Source organism: Chrysemys picta, chromosome 11, assembly GCF_011386835.1.
Source record: "Chrysemys picta bellii isolate R12L10 chromosome 11, ASM1138683v2, whole genome shotgun sequence".
In the NCBI taxonomy this organism is placed as follows: domain Eukaryota; kingdom Metazoa; phylum Chordata; order Testudines; family Emydidae; genus Chrysemys; species Chrysemys picta.
This window is the reverse complement of record NC_088801.1, coordinates 50156568-50179527: the sequence shown is the minus strand read 5'-3', so window position 1 is coordinate 50179527 and position 22960 is coordinate 50156568. Positions and strand designations below refer to the sequence as shown.

The following is a 22960-nucleotide window of genomic DNA, read 5'->3' as shown; positions in this document are numbered from 1 at the left end:
AAGGATTGGTCCCCCTTGGTTTATTAGTATTATTGGGTGACAGGCAAAGAATGAAAACAAGACTTGCGATTTGGGGGAACAGAGCATATTTCTACTTACCTGTATGAAATATCAGGATGTATGGGACATGAGACATCTCTTATTATTGGAAACTTTCTCTAACCCATGAAGAGGAGGTCACATTCCAATAAATAAGAGTAACCTTACAGCAATTTACACCTGCCGAGGATCTGCCACAATGTGTAAAGCTAAGCACATGTGTAAGACTTTGAAGTACTGGGTCCCCTGCCATGCAATTCTTGGCTTATTGAGATGGTGTTTATGTGACTTTCCCACCACTGAATTCTGTTTAATTTACTGAATGAACAGTATGTTCTACAATACAATTTATTTAAAAACATTTATTTTAGGCAAAAGTAAACAGACAATTGAGATTACATAGAAATACAATTTTGAACCAGATCACTAAACATTTTCATTAAAAATGCACTGTTGCATTGATTTAAGTATTTTTGTACTGATCAATCGGTTTATATAATATTTAATCATGCCATTTGCAGAGTCAATTGCCATAAAAATCAGTAAAGAAAAAGGTTTCTTAAAATGTGCAAATCTCTTAGTATTGTGTTACCATTGATAGTAAATGGCCACTAAATATATGCTTATTACGTAAAGCTTTTTAAAGTACAATAAAAATACAAATTCTATTTGTTAAAAAAAGCCATGGATATGGCTACTAAACATCCTCATTATACAAATTCCAAAATACTATAAGACAAACAAAATTATAAAGACTTTTGCTTATGAAACATATACTACTCTATTTGTTAGTGATTATATATGTGTGTGTGTGTGCATGAGTGTGTGTTTGTGTATGTATATGAATGTTGAGCAAAGAATAAGAGAGGAAGACTTACATAAAGTTGAACATTAAGATCCCAGTTCAGCAAGTTACTTAAGCACATGCCTAACTTCAAGCAAATGAGTAGCCTCCACTGATGCTAATGGGACTACCCTTATCCTTAACATTACATATGTGCTTAAGTACTTTGCTAAATCCGGGCCTAAGTATATATGCTTAAATGTAATATTGCATAAATGCATTTCTTCTGTTTAAACCTTAAGATAATAAGCTCAAAAGCAACATTTAATGAGCCATAATGTACCAAAAAAGTAAGTCTTTTTTTTGGGAGGGGGGGGGGGAAGACCCCAACCAACCATACTAAAAATCCCCTGAAAGTTCTTTTTCTACTTATGTGTGTTGTTAATAGGGAGGGGGGAGTTAATGAGGGTTTTATGGATGGAAGGGAATATCCTTAACATAAAATTTGGGCATGGTACACACTGAACAAAATCATGGCAAAGTATAAACATTAAGGAACAAGTTCATGGCTGAATGCAAACATTCACAAATCATATGTTCACTTACTGCTTATGTTAAAGGTTAGTGAAAAGTACGCATAGTCAAGTCAACAATATACTGACACCCAGCAGCAATATTTTGTGTGTGTGATTATTCATCACAATGCAAGATATTTTTAATATCTAGCTCTGTTATGTGACCTATTTATGGGTATTTAAGGTTTCATTATTAGCTTGCACTGAGTTGTTGCTGTAAGCTGTAGAGCTGCAGTGTGACATTTAACAGTAACACTACATTGTTTCTCAACATTTGAAGGCCCCACCCCCGCAAACACGTTAGCATGCGAGTACTTTTACACACGAGTAGACCCAGTGAATGCAGTGGGGTTACTATGTGTTCTTTAGCATGAAGGTCTTAGTTTTCAGAACATTAAATATAGCTGTCATGTAATGAATTCCAAATTACAAACATCATATAATATGTGCAACTAGCTTAGCTGTAAAACATCAAACCAGAAATGCATAGCATTAAGTTTGTCCATTTTACAAAATAACTGTAACATGTATACTAGACCTCCCTAACACACTTATCAAACATTAGCTAGCATATTGACAATTAATCTGATATTTTTACTTTTTAAAATGTGAATTAAAGGCTTAAAATATTACAGATGTAATAGGCTAACAATAACATTATTCATATATTATAGTGATTGTGTACAGTTAACTGGAATTAATTACATGGCATCCAGATTTATCCTTTATGTACATACTAATTTTCAGTATGTTTTACTTCCTTAATTGGTATGTAAATTTTTTATTGTACAATAATCATCCCATTGACCTGAAATTAAATAGTGGCTTGAGACGATTAATTTTAAAAGGTCACCACTCAAATATTATGCAAAAATTATATTGTCTTCTAACAGAAAGAGGTATCTATGAGTTCATTAAAGAACTTTCCCAGCTTAAAGTGAATACTCCTTAGGTATTGCAAATGTTTGTCCAAGTATGAGAGCGAGAAATACAACAGTGTAATTTAATTCATATTTCATATACAAGTGTGACTTTTTACATTTGTACAGGGAACCTAAGTTGGAGTTTTACAGAAGCAAACTTCACAAGAGTTACCATGTTTAAAAATATATTTTTTGGCACATGAATAACATCTATAATACTTGTTCTGAATTAAAAATAAAGGATCATATAAGAATTTCAAATTTCTGGTCATGACATCAGCATCTGCTGTCTAGTGGGTCCAGACAAAATACTGTGCCTTCAAGAGTTAGTCCCATTTTGAACCCCTCCTGTAAAAAAAAAAAATCAGACATAGTTAATAAAACGGTAGTCTTTTTCCACAGATATAAACCCCAATCCTGCAAACTCCTGAATGCACGCTCTTCTTTAGGCATATAAGTAGTCCTCGTAGGCTCCAGTGGTACCATTCATGTGAGTCAAGTTAAGCAATTCTGCAAGAACCGGTCTCAAGGATGCAAGATTTCAGTGCCAGAAAGTCAGAGTCTTTTGGCTTTGTGCAAAAATGCAAATTGAATTTAAAATGAATATCACATAGTGAATCTTGCACATTTAAAAAAACTGGTCATATTCCAAGGCCGAGTTTTAATAAGTTCCTTTTAATCAGGATAGGTGCAGAAGAAAAAAAATATAGCACAAATACACAAATGTCTGAAAATACTACATGAAACAGAGTGCAAAACACAATATGCACCTAAAAGACAAAATGAATATATCAAGTGGTAAAAGAATGAAAGAATGGTTTGTAGCTATACTAATGTGAAAAACTTCTGAAGATTTAATGGCATATAATGGCATTTTTGGTATTTTGCATGTGTTTACTAACCTGATACAATTTTTCAAAAATTCACCATGTGAATCCTTACTAATACTGCTATATTTCTCCAGGGATGGTAAATCCCACAATATATTAAACTCCTTATTACAATTTTTAATAGGGATATTGCTGGGAGATTACCACTTCAGTTACTGCAACTTCCAGGAGTGTGGAACTAAGTTAGCTGCCTCATATCTTGAATTGAATCTAAGAAATGTCAACCTCCTTGTTGGAAAACAAAACAAAACAAAACAAAAATACCCTGAACATTTCAAGACACTGGTGAAGCACTGGAAAACATTCTGTCTCAAGGAACTTACTCAAGGGAACTACCTACCTCCACATGGTTCACCAACACTATAGGCTGGAGATGCATGGGGCGGTGGAGACCTCCCCAACTCAAAAGAAATAGGGATATAACAGCCCCTTTTCTCCATTTAACAGATAGGCTGCAAATCGTCCTAGATCACATATGGATCACACAACGGTAAAGAAGGCTTCTTATGCCACCTCCTTCGCTGTTCATGCATATAAAATCCAGGCACAATTTGGCCCTACATTCTAATATTACATAGCTTATACAGAGGAAACCTTAACATATAAAAAGTCTAAGCTAATATATACTGGACTGTTATAACAATTAAAACAGTGTCAGTGTACGAGAATGAATAAAATATTCAAGATGTTACACCCGTGTATCTGAGTTTGTAGCAACAACTATATTGTTATCACATTGTTTTTGAGAAACAACATATGATCATACCACTAGGTTGTAGCAAAATGCATACACACAAGCAGTCAGCATTAAAGTTACAAAAGCAACCTTAACTTTATTGTTTCCTCACTTCTCAGTGCGGAACCATGGAACTCTAACATTCTCTTTCACCTGGTTCTGTTACCTTTAACAAACACTATGCAGCTAAATCAACTGTGCAAGTGCTACACAACCTACCTTCACTCAAAGCATTGCTAAAAAGTGCAAAAAATCATACCAGATCCACTGTGCATGTTCAAGGTATTCATTTTAAAGGCACATAATTTGGTCAAATCAAAACTGATTGCTATTAGAACACTCAAAGATGATTCTCAAGACTATTATCTATTTTCATGTCAAATTTCAGCTTTCTCCTTCTGTTTTCATGGCAGAGGTGTTTAAAAACAAATTAAAGGCCAGATTCTGCCACCTTTTCACTGAGAAGTACTTTACATCATCAGCAATCCCATTTACTCTAGCGGGACTACTTGTGAAGTAAGATACTACTCAATGTAAGTAAGGGCAGGAATCTGACCCAAAGCATTTTGTTTTTATGATGGAGAAAGTCTTTCTCCACTTTCCTCATCCTGAAAAAATGCTGAACTACTTTGGCTTGAACTTTAAAAGAAACATCACTTTTGAGCAGAGACTAAGCCTGGAAAATTTCATTCTGATAAGTGAAAATATTGCAGTTATGAGCAATTGGAAGAAAGGTAGGGGGCCCCATGAAAAGGCCAAAATAATTTTAATTACAGTAGCTCCTGCTGTAATGCTCATTTCAGTTTTTTCCTGAAAGTAGGATGTACTTGGGAAATGTTGCTGATGCAGTATGAAGTAAGCAGTATGTGTTTTTATAAAGCATCTAAGACAAAATAATCAAGGATGATTTTTAAATCATCCTTATTGTGGATAGATATAAACTCAAACTCCAAAGATATAGTCTCCAGTTTATGTACACTTGTAACTCTCATTAGGTTGCCATGAATAAATACCATGCATGTGTTGTATATCAAAAAGATACCTTTTAAAGATAAAAGGCAAATCACAGATTCAGCTAAACTCATCTCATGAAAAAAATCAAGTCACATGCTAGAATTTAAAGTGTCAAAATATTTAATAATCCCACTTGGGATTATTAATGGCTGGAAAATAAAATTAAGAGAAATAAAATAAACTTCAAGGGGTTTAATTATAATGTGGTCTGAGATTTTCCAGGCAAAAGCATTTTCTAACAGCAGTTTCATACCAAGATCACATTACAGGCCAGAATCACTATTATGGTCCAGCAAGACTAAGCGGTTGTAGACCTGGTTGAACCAGCCTGGGTACGATTGCGTTGCATTGCCTGGATGGCATAAAGCAGCCAGAGCATGTTGGTGAATTTGCCCCATTTTTAATGAATTTTACTAAAGCTGGCAACACCGAATGAAAGCACAAAAGCCTTAAACACAGAAGAATTGTTCTAAGCAAACACAATACATCCAGTTAGAGGCTGTGACGTAATATGATTCAAATATGACCATGTAGATCATTGTTGCTACGACTGTTATATAATTGCAACAACTCTTGTACAAAATGTGTCTATGAAAAAGTTACGGTGTGCTGAATATTATTAACTTACCTGTATTGCTGTATCATGTTTTTTATCTGAAGTTATGAATATTAACTATGTACCCGTATTTCAAATGTTTGCTCCTGTGGTAACACCCACAAGGTATTTAGTCAGCACGTTGTGAAGGGCCTATTCAAGTTGAATGGACCATTAAAGAACACTTAACTCACAATGGACCATGGAAGATGCCTATCCACACCTGAGGGACTTTCATGTAAACGGTCTAAAGAAAGTGTAGGTAATGGCTTTTGCTATGACTAAGCAAAGCATGCATGGACATCTGACTTGCCCATGTGAGTCCAAACTCCGTTTTGTTACCGGTGATTTTCCACAAACTAGAACAATGGGTTTCTGTCCACACGGCAGAAGCTATAAAAGGCCCTGAAAACATTCCCATTTGTCCTCTTTCCTGCTCATACCTCTGAACTATGAACTTAAACTAACGGGAGCATTCTAACCAAGGGACTGAGGTCCTTCCAATGATTTGGGAGCAACCAGAGACTTAACCAGTTAACAGTTCATTCCATCACTGCTACAAGCCTGATCCAAGAACCTTGCAATTATTGTATATATTTGATTCTTTTAACCAATTTTAACTCTCACCTTTCTTTCTTCCTTTTTATAAACAAACTGTTAGATATTAGATACTAAAGGATTGGCAGCAGCATGATTTTGGGGTAAGGTCTGAGTTATATATTGACCTGGGTATGTGGCTGATTGTAATTAGCAAACTTCAGGACTAAAAGAAACTGCCGGTTTAGCTGTCAGATACTTAACTAATACCATACATAAAAACTAGCTTTCTTGAATAAGAAGGATTTCCAAAAAAGGCAAGATAAAATAATATTTTAATGTCAGGAACTACAGTGTTAACATGAGTTGACTTAAAAATCATCAGACTCACTAGATTATCCTAAAAAGCAACAGAGGGTCCTGTGGCACCTTTGAGACTAACAGAAGTACTGGGAGCATAAGCTTTCGTGGGTAAGAACCTCACTTCTTCAGATGCAAGTAATGGAAATCTCCAGAGGCAGGTATATATCAGTGTGGAGATAACGAGGTTAGTTCAATCAGGGAGGGTGAGGTGCTCTGCTAGCAGTTGAGGTGTGAACACCAAGGGAGGAGAAACTGTTTCTGTAGTTGGATAGCCATTCACAGTCTTTGTTTAATCCTGATCTGATGGTGTCAAATTTGCAAATGAACTGGAGCTCAGCAGTTTCTCTTTGGAGTCTGGTCCTGAAGTTTTTTTGCTGTAAGATGGCTACCTTTACATCTGCTATTGTGTGGCCAGGGAGGTTGAAGTGTTCTCCTACAGGTTTTTGTATATTGCCATTCCTGATATCTGACTTGTGTCCATTTATCCTCTTGCGTAGTGACTGTCCAGTTTGGCCAATGTACATAGCAGAGGGGCATTGCTGGCATATGATGGCATATATAACATTGGTGGACGTGCAGGTGAATGAGCCGGTGATGTTGTAGCTGATCTGGTTAGGTCCAGTGATGGTGTTGCTGGTGTAGATATGTGGGCAGAGTTGGCATCGAGGTTTGTTGCATGGGTTGGTTCCTGAGTTAGAGTTGTTATGGTGCGGTGCGTGGTTGCTGGTGAGAATATGCTTAAGGTTGGCGGGTTGTCTGTGGGCGAGGAGTGGCCTGCCTCCCAAGGTCTGTGAAAGTGAGGGATCATTGTCCAGGATGGGTTGTAGATCACTGATGATGCGTTGGAGAGGTTTAAGCTGAGGACTGTAGGTGATGGCCAGTGGAGTTCTGTTGGTTGCTCTTCTGGGCCTGTCTTGTAGCAGGAGGCTTCTGGGTACACGTCTGGCTCTGTTGATTTGTTTCTTTATTTCCTTGTGTGGGTATTGTAGTTTGGAGAATGCTTGGTGAAGATCTTGTAGGTGTTGGTCTCTGTCTGAGGGGTTGGAGGAGATGCGATTGTACCTTAGTGCTTGGCTGTAGACGATGGATCGTGTGGTGTGACCGGGGTGGAAGCTGGAGGCATGAAGGTAGGCGTAGCGGTTGGTGGGTTTTCGGTATAGGGTGGTGTTAATGTGGCCATCGCTTATTTGTACGGTGGTGTCCAGGAAGTGGACCTCCCGTGTAGATTGGTCCAGGCTGAGGTTGATGGTGGGGTGGAAGCTGTTGAAAGCATGGTGGAATTCTTCCAGGGTCTCCTTCCCATGGGTCCAGATGATGAAGATGTCATCAATATAGCGTAGGTAGAGAAGGGGCATGAGTAGACGAGAGCTGAGGAAGCGTTGTTCCAAGTCAGCCATAAAAATGTTGGCATATTGTGGGGCCATGCGGGTGCCCATAGCGGTGCCACTGGTCTGGAGGTATATATTGTCACCAAATTTGAAATAATTGTGCGTGAGGATAAAGTCACAGAGCTCAGCGATAAGTTGTGCTGTATCCTAATGGCCCTTTCTGGGTTTGGAATCTATGAAAGACACGGGAAGTAATTGTCCTGCTCTATTCAGCATTGACGGGGGCTCAGAGTGCTGTGTCCAATTCTGGGCACCACACTTTAGGAAAGATGTGGACAAAATCGGAAGGAGCTCAGAGGAAAGCAGCAAAAATGCAACAGGGTTAGAAAACCTGACCTATAAGCAAAGGTTAAAAAGACTGGGCATGTTTAGTCTTGAAAAAAGAAAACCGAGGGGGCATCTGATAACAGTCTTCAAGTATGTTAAGGGCTATTATAAAGAAGATGGTGATCAATTGCTCTCCATGTCCACTGAAGGTAGGATAAGAGGTAATGGGTATAATCTCAGCAAGGGGGATATCTTTGGAAAATCTTTCTAATGACAAGTGTCAGTTAAACTCTGAAATAGGCTTCCCAAAGGAAGTTGTGGAATCTCCACCAGTGGAGATTTTTAAGAACAGGTTGAAACAACACTTGTCAGGGATGGTAAGGTTTATTTGGTCCTGACTCTGCCCTGGGGGCTGGACTAAATGACCTCTCAAGGTCCCTTCCAGCCCTACATTTCTATGATTCTTAAATAGGTTTCTGTAAACAGTAGTCTTTATCAAGAATGCACCATTTGGAAGATATGTTTAGATAGGACTGTTAATCCTTATCAAAAGCATTCTTACTATCAAATCCTGCTCTGCTTATTATGGCCAAACTCCCACTGAAAGCATGGAGTAAAACGGAGTAAGGACATTAGGACTTGACCTAAAATCTGGCTGACAATGGCACAATGAAAAGTAGTTGAATAGCACAAAACTTCAATCCACTTATTTCCTGACTTAAACAAACTATAAGTTTGGAATGACGACTATATTTCACATATTATCACCTTTTTCAGATTGTTTTCAAATTGTTCATTTTGATATATTTGGGCAAAAATATGTAGGTAGAGTCAATGTTTTCCTAGAACTAACAAGATGTTGATATCAATGAAAAAGGAAAATCTAACATTTTTTCCCGTTATTTAAAAAGGAAAAACTATTATTTGTATGAACTAAAAACGTGCTTGTCTGTCTAGTTTAAAGCATCTTCCCCACACAAATATTGATTATTAGCTTTACGTATTATTAACATATTTTTATAACTATTTTACATTTTTTAAAAGTTTACAGCAGATTTGTAAAGAAAGTCACAGTCAGATGAAACAGAAACAGAGATGAGAGCAAAAAGCATAATGAAAACACTGTAGCTCATGGCCTCTTGATTATGCCTCTTAAGGGCCAATTATACATACACAAGGCAGGGAGAGAGAGCGTCTTACAGAATTCCATGTGATAGATCCTTGATGCAGAAAAGTAATTGCCCCAAACTACCTTCTAGGACGTCTCTAAGACGGGTCGGCAACGTTCGGCACGCGGCTCGCCAGGGTAAGCACCCTAGCGGGCCGGGCCAGTTTATTTACCTGCTGACGTGGCAGGTTTGGCCGATCGCGGCCCCCACTCGCCGCGGTTTGCTGTCCCGGGCCAATGGGGGTGGTGGGAAGCGGCGCGGGCCGAGGGATGTGCTGGCCGCAGCTTCCCACCGCTCCCATTGGCCCGGGACGGCAAACCGCGGCAAGTGGGGGCCGCGATTGGCTGAACCTGCAGCATCAGCAGGTAAATAAACTGGCCCGGCCTGCTAGGGTGCTTACCCTGGCGAGCCGCGTGCCGAACGTTGCCGACCCCTGCTCTAAGAGGTAAAAACCCAGGGCTGGTCTACACTAGAAAGTTAGATCCAGCTGTGTCGCTCAAGGGTATGAAAAATTGACACCCCTGAGAGATGCAGTTCAGCTGACCTAAGTCCCAAAGAAGCTAATGCTAGATTAATGAAAGAATTCTCTCAGGAGGTGGATTTACTACAGTGATGGTAGGGGTTCTCCTGTCGCTGTAGTAAGTGTCTACACTGAAATGCTACAATCGTGCAGCTACAGTGCTGCAGCTGTGCTGCTGTAGCATTTTAAGTGTAAACATAGCTTAAGCCACTGAAAGGCCCTTTCAGAGCACATCAACATCATCTCACGACAACTGGTATTGCATACAGTGGCCAGATTTACCAATATGAGTACAGACACCTGATCTACAATGTTGAGAGCAGAGGATAGGTTACCAAACCAACTAGGGCAGTATTGGTGACATACGCAGGCCTGTATCCCTTTGGAAATCTGAGGAATCTAGATACTTGACCAGCTCTAGCGAGGACACACACTAGTGATTCCAATAGTTTTTCAGTCATTCAATGGCCAGCACTGCTGAGATGTAGCACAGTCCTGAGCTCAGGTAAATGGTAGAACTTTCTGTTTTTTAACCTGGTTGACTTGCTTTTCATTGTTAGTCTGACTGCACCCACTGGGCTTAAAGCAGCACAGACCCAAAGATCCAATGGCAAATTTTCATGTATTTGAGCAGATAATGATCTCTATCTAAATGTGATTGATTTCTGGGAAAATAAAGGCAAGCCTCTTATTGCATTAGGAATAGAAAGAAGAATGGCCACATCTTCTGCAAGCTGTACAAGATTAGCTAAAGTGGGACTTTAGAACATATAACAGATGCTGCTGCTATAATTTGTGAAATGGGAAAGTTTCCATCCATGTAACATCCTCTAAGAAACTTCAAATTCAGGAGATTAGAGAATATGGAAAGACTAATTTGATTTATGTGTGAAGTATGGTAAAAACACAGAGGGATGAAAATGTTTCAGCAAAACAGAAGGAATGTGTGACCTTCTATACCTTGGGGGAGCGTCCTGGAACCCCCATATTCCTCATGATCTTACATATAAAAGCATGTCTTGTAAGGTATCAGGGCAAAGGTTTGATCTGCTGAAAGTCATTTCTCTATCCATATATGTGTATCATTAATGCATATGAAGTTATGAGAATTGTGTTGTATGGTGGTCAGTAAAACATGCTGTAAATTGGGGAAACAGCCAGATATTAGCTCCCCAGAGGCAACAGCAAGGAAAGTAACCAACACCCGGGTGGGGAATCATTCAGCCATCAACAACCATTGTCCAGCAGGGGAGCTACAATGCAATGACTCACCTGCATGGGACCACACCAGGGGAATTGCTCAACTTTGCCTGGAGACTCAGCAATGCTCCCAGACATGCCTGGACTTGTGTTTTCCAAGCACATGGACTGAGGGTATAAAACAAAGAGAGTGGCCATGTGCTGGGCCCTTCTCCTGCCCCAACCTACGCTGCAAGCACCTAAGACACTGAGAAGAAGACAAGACTCCAACAGAGGAGATTGGCCCAGGTTTAAGGAACAAACCTGTATATTGAGGACTGCAATATCCAGTGGGGTGAGAAAAACTGCTTAATCTAGTTGCTGCTGCCCAGTCTAATAGGGTTGAGAGTTTAGACTGCGTGCTTATATTTTATTTCTTTTGGTAACTATCTCTGACTTTTTGCCTATCACTTAAAATCTATCATTTATAGTCAATACATTTGTTTAACTGTTTATCTTTACTAGTGAATTTGTATGAAGTGTCCGGCAAATCTGCTCAGGTTTGACAAAGGCTGGTGTATAACCACTTTCCATTGTTGAAGTAGCGAACTAATTAATAAATCTGCACTGCCCATCTTGAGCAGTGCAAGATGGTATATTTCTCAGGTACGGTGCTGGGAGCTGGGGGTATTTGGCTGGTGCCTTTCTCTGGGTGATTCATGAGTGGCTCCGGAAGCATTCATGCAATATCGCTGCGTGTGGGGCTTCATATGCTGTTGTGCTGAGTGATCACAATGCCTGGAGGGGTTTGCTGTTGGTCACTAGCAAGGCATTGTGAGAGAGAGCCCAGGCTGGAGAGAGTTCAGGGGGCACAGTGGTCCCACAGTCCCAGGCTGCACCCCGGGAGGATATTGTCACAGCATGTTTACCAGAGATGTGTCTGAGCTGCAAAATTCAGATCTGGGTCCATGTCTAGATTTTGACCATTCCTGAAAGGTCGGATTCACAGTGACAGTAGAAAGATCATAATTGTGAAATATGGACCAAAACTAAAGTTGGATTTGGAAAGATACCCAAAAGTTCAGAGAATTTAATTTGAGCCCATCTTTTTTGGCAGTGCTGACAGTAATAACAAGCAGCAGCTACTTAGTGCTTTCTTATCACCTGTTTTTTTTACTGACATTCTTGTTATACCTTCACTCTTTGTCTGTCTCAAACATTACCTGCTATAAAGATATACTAACTCTGTACACTGGAAATTACTTAGAAATTCCCCACTTATATCAGTAGCTTTATGTTCTCTTGAATGATCAGCTGTTCTAAGTTGTTATCTTGCCCTCACTGCTGAACTCTATGTAAATTGTCTCCCTGGACAGACAACCAATAAATAACAGCATTCTATATTATTTGATCAAATATACACTTACTGAAACTCAGAAAATCTGTATTTTTACAAAGTGAATGAGTACAAACATGCTGGCTCTACATACATGTCTACTATAGAATATAAACGAGGCCTTCAGTTTTGTCTCATATTCCCCATTACTGTCAGATTCCTCAGATTGTGGTTTTTGGCCTCACTAGGTTTCTTGGAACTGCTTATGTTTTTCTTCCGAATTGTTTTAACATCCTCACTGACTCCTTAGATAGGCTTGTGGGCCCAAGAAACCACTCATGACTTTTCTAAGGTGCCAAACTTGCCTATCATGCACTGTTTCATATTTCTTTTCATTTCAAAATAGGCAAGCAACTGACTGATCTTAATCAAGAACTAATTTATTATATAGATCGTATAATACAAAAGTTTAATGTCAACAATTTTGCCTCTGAAGTTCAAGTGTGAAATGGAAGCAAAAAAATGCCACAGGTTTTTCAACACCCCTATATTTTCATATGCCAGCATGGAAGATGCCTCATATTGTGTCAAAAGATCATACAAGAGAAATTAACACCAACAACCAAGACAGAAACATCCTCCCCCGCAACCTCCCCCCTCCCACTCTTGATAAATAATATTTGCCTGAAGAGACACTTTCACTAGCAATGGTCTGATGATGAAAATGCAAAAGTTAACTTATACAATATCAGTGTAAGTGGTAAGGAAAAAGCAACCATATTTAAATAAGGAAATGAACAATTGGGAAAAAAAGTCTATAAATTATTACTTGAAAGACAACTCCCCTACCCCAAACCAACCCACCAACCCCCTCTTTAAAATAACAAAGCCCCCCAAAAACATTTGCATAAAAATGGTCCTGAATTAGAGACATAAAATATAAGCCTCACCAAAGATGTCAATTATACAGCATGCCCATTTTTTAGGATTTTAATTACAACAAATTGATTTAATATTGATATTAAAATACAATATACCAACCATCGCTGACGCTAAACACCCAGGAAAGCACAAGAAGACAAAAGAGATATTAGAAATAGTATAAAGAAATATAAACATGTTTTAGGGTTTTTTTTTAATCCAAACCATTGATTTATGCTAACATTCTTTATAGGATGATATCACATGCATTATGCAATCAAATTCAAACCCCTTTGTTGAAGAAATTATTTAAACAATGCTGTGGAAATTCCACAGTAGAATTGTTCTACCTAGGTTTTCCTGATGCCAAACCTCTGAGTGATATTTCTCATGTCCTATTAACTTTAGCTTTGACCTTACTCTATGCAAATATTAGTACTAGTGCTGGTCAGAGACTTGAATTCCCAGTCTACAGTAAATTTCAAAATGAAAAAGTTGTTCCAAATTGGAATGATAAATGAAATTTCAACATTTCCCATGAATCAGAATTCCAGAGTTTCATTATGACCTTTTCTAAACATTTCCAAGTCTCCCCCAGCTGCCCATTACTTAGGCGCCCCCAGCTGCCAAGCAACCTGGGCTGCCAAGGAGCCAGGCAGGTAAGCTGGCAGAAAATTAGGCAGGCTTCTATTGGAAACTTGTCTGGTTTTGCTTGGAATTTTGTCAAAATCAGGATGGTCCTGCAGAGCATTTTTATTTCAAGTAAACATCATTTTCTGACAGGAAATGTCAAATGATGTCAGAAAATTTCCAGCCAGCAATAATTAGCACACTTAAGTGCCAAATGCATTCTTTCTAAAGACACTGAGAATATTCAAGATTGCCTCAGGGAGTCAAATGTTCAACTCTGATTGAAGGTCAGTGGGATCCATCCACAAAGATCAAAGTTCATTCTCCTTTGCATACTAAGGAACAAATTCTTAACATGCTATAACACAAAGACAGCTCTATGATGTATACTCTACCCTTATTAGGTACGTGTTCACGTGCTAATGGAAACCATTTGTTGAAATGATAAATAAATAATTACCTGCATCTCATCTAGTTTGGACTGAATGTCTGGAGGGAAATCTCCTGCTCCACAGCTAAAAGGGTCAAATGGTTCTGCTCCAAAAAGGTCTCTCTCTAGAATGAAAAGAACCATTAAGTCAAAGGTTAGTGACATATGGAAGGAGTAGCATGATGCGTGGTAAGCATGTCTCCCTACAAAATAACCTGAACAACAACATTTCCAGTCATCCATTTTATGAACAGCAGTGTTTAAATATAAACTTGGAAGCTAGCCTGAGTTAGCTTATTTTCCTCCCTTTCTAAGAATGCTACCAAGCTGATGTTTTCACTTCTTCATTTGTTTTCAGTTATCTCTCTTGCATATTTTTTTAGGAATGTTCATTAATTATCATATCATAGCCTAGCTGAAGGAAGTTCAGGCCTTACCCCTTGTCTCTGTGAGGTAAGTCCTAATGGCATAGTCCTGCAATTATTGTGTGTGGGAGTTTCACAGATGAAAAAGGTGCAGAAGTGGGCACCAAGCATTCATCTTTTTTTTTTAATTTAATCTATGGCAGAAATAGAGTCTTGAAAACTATCCAATCTTCAGGTCACCTGTTTGTTGCTTCTTGCAGTCAGGTCAGAGGGTTTGCATAAAGACAAATGGCCCTCTGTATACACCAGGTAAGGCCTTGACTTGTGACATAGTTCTTTGAGACACAGCTGGTATTAATGGAAACAACTATTAGCCCACAGTCATTTTAGTTTACTCTTAGATAAGATTAAGAATCAAAAAACAAAAAGTACTGGACCATGAAAGATCAGTTATCATACATGTCCAAAGAACCCGGAACTGAAATGGAGCAATACATCTATACATCTCTTTCTGTCAGTGCCTTACAGCAACTTCTCACTATTCATTTTTTCTTCCTAACTAGTCTTTGTTTTTCTTAATTGTGTCACTGCCTATTTTTAAGGTCCAATCAAGATCCAATATCTTCAATATCACTCTACTATATTAGCTCAGTACTATACTAATCTTATTTCATAGAATCATAGAATATCAGGGTTGGAAGGGACATCAGGAGGTCAGCTAGTCCAACCCCCTGCTCAAAGCAGGACCTAATCCCAACTAAATCATCCCAGCCAGGGCTTTGTCAAGCCTGCCTTTAAAAACCTCTAAGGAAGGAGATTCCACCACTTCCCTAGGTAACCCATTCCAGTGCTTCACCACCATCCTAGTGAAATTTTTTTTCCTAATATCCAACCTAAACCTCCCTCACTGCAATTTGAGACCATTACTCCTTGTTCTGTCATCTGGTACCACTGAGAACAGTCTAGATCCAGCCTCTTTGGAACCCCCTTTCAGGTAGTTGAAAGCAGCTATCAAATCCCCCCTCATTCTTCTCTTCTGCAGACTAAACAATCCCTGTTCCTTCAGCCTCCCCTCATAACTCATGTGTTCCAGCCCCCTAATCATTTTTGTTGCCCTCCGCTGGCCTCTTTCCAATTTTTCCACATCCTTCTTGTAGTGTGGGGCCCAAAACTGGACACAGTACTCCAGGTGAGGCCTCACCAATGTCGAATAGAGGGGAACGATCACGTCCCTCGATCTGCTGGCAATGCCCCTACTTATACAGCCCAAATGCCATTAGCCTTCTTGGCAACAAGGGCACACTGTTGACTCATATCCAGCTTCTCCAATTTCTCCAATTTCATCTGATTTGTAGCCCAAGTTCATTTATTTTTTCTTTCTCATCGGGTACAGATTTTTTTTCACCATAAAATGAGTGCCATGTAAATATTCTATTCCTATCCAGACTGGAAGCCAGCTAAACTGGTTTTGATAACCATTTTGCTAACAGTTTAAACGTTTTGGTTGCATCACTTGCAAAACTAGGTAACTACATCTGCATAATTGCCAGAAGGAAAGTTAAAACAATCCTATCTTTTATCCACCTGATCTGCTAACCATGCTATCTAATTATAAAGTGAGTTAATTTAAAAGTAAAGAGGGCTATTGATACCTGTGATACTACTGGCTTTATGTTCTAGCCCAAAATATGACCGGCAACATTAGAGTCAAGAGTTGGGAGTCAGCAGTCAACTATGTTACACTGCACAACAAACTACAAAGTATTTTCTAATTCAAGAGACTGCATGTATTACTGTTCATGCAATCAATGTTGAAAGAAATTACACAGGATAGATTCACAATACAGAATATTAATATATTAATTTTGAAATCTGTTTATAGAACAGTATGTCTAGAGAGCCGTGATTTCGATGGCAATTTTGTGTGGGTGTGTGCATGTGTATGATTCACAGAAAATCACAGGTTCAAGTCTTGGCCCCACTTAAGTCAATGGCAAAATTCTCTTGACTTCAGCAGGGCCAGGATTTCACCCACTGACGTGGTTCCCATGCCAGCCCACTACTGAACAAGACTGTTTCTTGAAGTTTTATCGTATATGTCCATTGCAATGGAGCTTGGGTTTTAAACTAACAATTTAGTATTATTACATGGCTTTAAGATATTCTGATTTTAGAATATTAGAGTTCTCATAATGTCTCATTGCAAACAACTTAAATTATCACGTGCCACAACATATTTAACTAAAATGACAACGTTTGCATCTTTTCCATGATAGGATCATGACTTTTCCCTTTTTTTGCCATGATTAACAACTAACCTTAAGTATGTCAAAATCCATTTGAAACAACAAATATTAAGAGGCTATTTTAATGTTTCTGTTATACTTAACATTAAAGTATTAAAGCAAGATGGAATTTGATTGGTTAACCAGAACCTCAGAAGCTGTGGTTACATTACAGTCCATGTGGTTATATGTGGCCTCTAACCTTAGGACCAAAACCTGGCTCATGGTGCAGCTCCTTTATGCCAGCAGAAAGCTATCCATTGTAGGCAGATACAGACCACCATGGTGTAGGAGAATCCTTGGCTAGCATAGAGCTGATTTAACTGGCCTCTGCACCTGTGGGTTTCTGTACAACAAAGAGGATTTATCTGGGGTGCACTGAAGAGATATGGCTGGAGTACTCTTCAGTTCTGGTGATCCCCAGCTGGTAGCCAGCATACGTTGGGCATGAGGGATGCTCTAACTGACAATGAGCGCAGAATCATCATTCTTCTGTAGTGTTCAGGAGATAGATGTATATTCATTACTATAGATATGAGTTACTATAATTTTTATTTAGTACTTCTGTTTCATAATACCAAGAAGATGATACTTTTCAGTGTGACTATTCGCCCTTGGCAGATAGCTGAAGGCAGTCAGTTTTTGATATCATGCCTTACAAAACGGGCAGTGAAATAAAAAAAACATGGCTTTTGCATTTCTTAGGGCTGAAATATAACTTCACATTATTATTAGAAGGAAGTTTCTGAACATTCAACTGATATGGAATATTTTCAGTTATTCTGGAATATTTCTCATTTGGGCCCAAACCTGCAAGAATTAGTTCTGCTCAAGTCAATGGAACTACTCACATGTGTAAGGGTTGCAGGTTACAGGGTTTGATAAGTAATTTCTCCCTTCAGGTGAGGGAATGGTTTGTTTTTACTATTATTTATTTTATGTAACTTTATCCTTCAAAACTAAGCATAGAAAGACTTATTCATCAGTTTAATTAATGTTCAAAATTAACTTTATATATAAACTTTTATCCAGTGCCATATCAAGTAAACTTTCCAAAGCAAATTATGCCTGAACACATTCAGCATCTAAATATCTATTTTAGGGTTGGGTTTGATCAAATACTATTCTTTGGAGAGGACTGAAAATTGACCTTGTACTTCCACACTCTCTTTGCTGTACTTAAAAATAACATTTATTTTTCATGACATGTTTGTGAGTGGATATAATACTCTGAGTTATGAGAGAAATGGACAACACTGCCTTGAGCCAGACATGGTGACAGGCAGGTGTTGTGAAAGCTCCCATGCTCATTTTTCTTCATACAGCCTTGTCCGGAGCAGCCACATTATTGTCGCTGTTCTCCTGAACAGAGGTTGTCAGCTGTGTGGTAACTTTGGGCTAGCTAACAACATTTAGGCACAGCTGTGTGATGGACGCAGCGGCACCCTGACCAGGGGATCACCGCAGGCTTGTCTCTCAGAGCCCTTCACCCTGCATAAGGCGTGAATCACTACATGCCTTTAAGGGATGCAGCTTCCCTGTGTGGCCATCCCGCTCTGTGAGAAGCACCTCTGGTCTATAGAAGTGTAAGACAACATTTAAGTTTGAATGTGCAGCACTTGCCCTGTATGAAATGTAGCCTAACAGCAGGTTAAAAATCAGCAGATACTTAACAATGAAACTAATTTTTTATTACAAAAACAACTATATTACACATATGCATTACACTTAGAGAGAGAAAAGTATAAAAGCAATTTTCAAAACAAGATTTAGAAATACTGCACCTGTCGTTGTGTTATCTCCATGACTGAGAACAGTCCCTCAATGAGAGTTACCATTGTAATAATATAGTATTTCCCATCCTGATTATGTAGATTAGGATAGAGGTAACACAGATCCTTTTTGACTATCTATGACATGACAAAGCAGGTGATATTCAAATTTGTTGTAAGATAACTTAAGACGTGAGAATTTCTCACCTGGCAATTCCTTTTTGCCACTATATAAATCCATTATACGCCTACACCTCGAATACCGTGTGCAGTTCTGGTCAGCCTATCTCAAAATGAATACTTAGAATTGGGAAAAAAGTACAGAGAAGAGGAACAAAAATGATTAGGGGTATGTAACAGCTTTCAGATGAGGAGAGAATTAAAAAGACTGGGACTGCTTAGACTGGGGAAGAGACAACTGAGTGTAGATATCATCGAGGTCTATAAAATCATGAATGGTGTGAAGAAAAAGTGTTATTTACCCCTTAACATAACACAAAAAACAGGGGTCACCCAATGAAATTAAAAGGCTTCAGGTTTAAAACAAGCAAAAGGAAGTACTTCTTCACACAATGCACTATCTGTGGAACTCATTGCCAGCAGTGTTCTGAAGGCCAAAAGTATAACTGGGTTCTAAAAAAATTTGATAAATTCATGGAGGACAGGTCCATCAATGACTAGTAGCCAAGATGGTCAGGGCTGCGACCCTATGCTCTGGGTGTCCCTAACCTCTGTCCCCCAGCCAGAAGTGGGGACTGGATGATGGTGTGGATCACTTGATAAATTTCTCTGTTCTGTTCACTCCCTCAGAAGCATCTGGTACAGGTGTCTGTCAGAGACAGGATACTCTGACCCAGTATGGCTGGTTTTATAGATATATCAGAGACACACTATGATGATTATTTAAAGGATTCTATATTGTTTATTGGAATTTTCACAAAGGAAGTACCTGAACTCAGTTCTTCATGAGTAACTAAAAGAAGAACCGAATAACTGATTTTTCAACCCTTGTATTTGCAATGTTTATATATTGTGGAGGTGAACTTGAAAACTGAATTTAAAATTGAGTTCAACTGAGATTTCTGTACTCATTAATCCCACTAACCAGGCTGGTGACACCATTCTGCATTCAAACTAAATATTCTTTTTAGGCCTCGCTCTTCCTGGTTTGCTGAAGATCTCTCATAATTTCTCAGTTTGTGACAATGCTGATACCACAAATCTCATTCTAGCAGTATTATATTATCGGCCATACTACAGACAGAAAGATTCTGGATTACACCTCTACTCCGATATAACGTGACCTGATATAACACAAATTCGGATATAACACGGTAAAGTAGCGCTCCAACGGGGCGGGGCTGCGCGCTTTGGCAGATCAAAGCAAGTTCGATATAACGCGGTTTCACCTGTAACACGGTAAGATTTTTTGGCTCCCAAGGACAGCGTTATATTGGGGTAGAGGTGTATTTCACAAAGTGGAAAAAAAATCATTGGCTGGTGGAAGCACTCAGTAAACAATCTGGATTTAACTAGCTTTGCCATTCACCTTGAAGAACCCCATTTTGCATCCTGAGCATTCCCTTTCATAGAAAATGTCTAATTTTTTTGTTTGCTTTCCTAATTGAAACAAAAATAAATTTCAAAGCACTGAAATCCCCTGTGAAACAGAATTGTCATTCTCCACATAGCTCTCTCTCATCTACAATGGGGATGTGTAGAGCCAGCGATTGAGGCACCATGAGCCTGGAAGCCTGGGACGTTGAGGAGCTCAGCTGGCAGAAAACGAGTCAAGTTTTGAAAATTATCTGTTAGGCAGGGTTCTGCTGAAATCCTGTATAATTTCTGGGGGAGCAGCATCAAAACCTAACTGTCCCTGTGAAACATTAAATTTCAACAAATCAGTAAATTCTGAGAACAAAATGCCTTCTTGGGATTTTACTGACCAGCTCTAAAGGGAGCCATTCTTGGGTGGAATGGGGGTGTGGATGGGACATGCTATAACTTTCACCAGGAGCCAGCCTCATGAACAGAGGAGGCAGAAAGGTGGCTTAGAGCCTCCTTTGTATCCTTTCTTGAGCTATAAAATACCAACTTGAATATAGATTAATCTATAACACAAGTTTATACAGATAAAAGACCCAAACTTGTCCTTTCTGTGCATCCCAAATTGCAATGAGATCAATGAGATTTTGAGAACATAAAGAATATTGCAAGAATATCCCTTATAACTGAAGCATACCAGGCAGGACAAAGAGAGTTCTAGGCTATGTTTGAAAAGATTTCTACTGCCAAACTACACTAATATGATATGATGCTTAGGAACTGATTCTGCCAGTCTTTGGTGCTATCAAACTGTACCAGCTGTCCCACTGAAATCAGTGGAGTAAAGTACTACTCAGTGTGAACAAGGGTGGCAACATTAGGGCTATGAGCAATTGTAAAGACACTCATCAATACCTCAATCATTCAGTATCTCTTTAAATTTCTGGTAGCCCAATGGTTTTAGAACACTGCAACAATTTGGCAACTATTTTTGCCACATACATGGCTAGAGCATCTGTAGGAACTTATTGAAAATATGGATTAGGTATTTCCTTTATGGACATGTATTCCTTAAGCAGTTAATGAAATCATTAACACGTGCAACACCTAACTTCCATGTTAGGTGTTAATGACATCAACTGTTGCAGTAGTATCATCTCATGTTCAAAACTCAAAAATCAGTCCCCCAAAATTGAGATTGACTTTAAAATCATGAAATTTTAAAACAAAATTAATGTTTGTTCTCATTATCTTCTTTCTGTTTTTCATTACAACCACAAGGGCTAGAAATATACTTTTAAAAAAATGAAAACTGAGATTATGTTATAACCAGAGGACTCAACAGATGGGGCTTTAAGAAAAACACCAAACATTATAAAGCTTTGTTGCACAATTGCAACACAATTGCAACATTGCTGTTCAAAAGAAATGCAAATACTTTCATCAACTATAAACAGCCTTTCAGTTGACCGGTAAATGTCAAATTTTCTTGCAGTGTTTTTCTGTTAGGTTAAAGAAATTAAAAGCAGGACTGATGTTAGTTTAGTTTACACCACTTTTCTACACTGAGTTAATGCATAGCTTAATTGGAGTCACTCCTAATTTACACCACTGTAACTGTGATCAGAATTAGGTACCATTTCTGGTACCTGGTACCGTTGGGCCTGATTCTACTTCCACTGAAATCAATGGGCTTTTGCCACTGACCTAGATGAGACCAAGAAATGGATCTTCATGTGTACACTAGGTGGAAGATGTGCAGTGACACATTCTGTAAAGTCTGCAGATCAAATTGAACCTTGATTTGAGCAGGCAAAACACTAATGACTTCAGTGGACTTGTAGTTGGGCTGAATTGGGTACTCTACTTTCTCTAGTACATTCTGGGGTCAAATTCGGAGAGCTCAGCAACTCTCAGGATAGGGCTTCTAGACCGGGGTGGCCAACCTGTGCCTCAGAAGGAGCCAGAATTTACCAATGTGCATTGCCAAAGAGCCACAGTAACACATCATCAGCCCCCCGTCAGCCTCCTCCCCGCCCCCAGTGTCTCCCATCCACCAGCAGCACCACCAATCAGCACCTAACCCTCCATCCCTGTGCCTCCTGCCCACAGTGATCAGCTGTTTTGTGGTGTGCAGGAAGCTTGGGGGGGGGAAGTGGAGGAGCAAGGGTGCAGCAGACTCAGGGGAAGGGGCGGGGGTCTTGGAGGAAGAGGTGGAGTGGGGACCGGGCCTGGGGCAGAGCCAGGGGTTGAGCAGTGAGCACCCTGTAGCCCACTGGAAAATTGGCGCCTATAGCTCCAGCCCCGGAGTTGGCGCCTATGCAAGGAGCCACATAGTAACCTCTGAAGAGCTGCATCTGGCTCCGGAGCCACAGGTTGGCCACCCCTGTTCTAGACCATGCCAGGCAATAAAATGTAATATTCCTCCATCATGGTGAAATGCTGGAAGCAGAACACACTACTTTCATACTGAGATTCTGAGCTTTTATCCTTGTTTCTCATGGATGACATGAAAAGTTACATGAACACTATTACCCCAATAAACTCTGAATATTCAGCTGTGAATCCAACTCTCCCTTCTATACCATCACCACTCTTCCCCCCGCCCCCTCCCCACCAAATGGAGGTGTACAAAAAATATTAATGTTGCGAGCAGCAATAAAGAAAATGTAACTGGAAGTCAAAATACTTCCTGGG

At 39.3% G+C, this 22960-nt stretch overlaps 1 protein-coding gene across 21 annotated transcripts in view; it reads right to left on the bottom strand.

Annotated features, from left to right (window-relative positions):
* Nucleotides 1-386: 386 nt before the first annotated feature.
* Nucleotides 387-22960, bottom strand: part of GULP1 (GULP PTB domain containing engulfment adaptor 1) — a 331420-nt gene continuing 308846 nt past the window's right edge. For all 21 annotated transcript variants that reach the window (XM_065561958.1, XM_024109413.3, XM_065561968.1 and 18 more), the window contains 2 exons: nt 14327-14421; nt 387-2669 (listed from right to left, as the gene is read on the bottom strand). In XM_065561958.1, coding sequence (XP_065418030.1) covers nt 2598-2669; nt 14327-14421 — 167 coding nt within the window. In that variant the 3' untranslated portion in view covers nt 387-2597. The remainder of the gene's footprint in view (nt 2670-14326; nt 14422-22960) is intronic.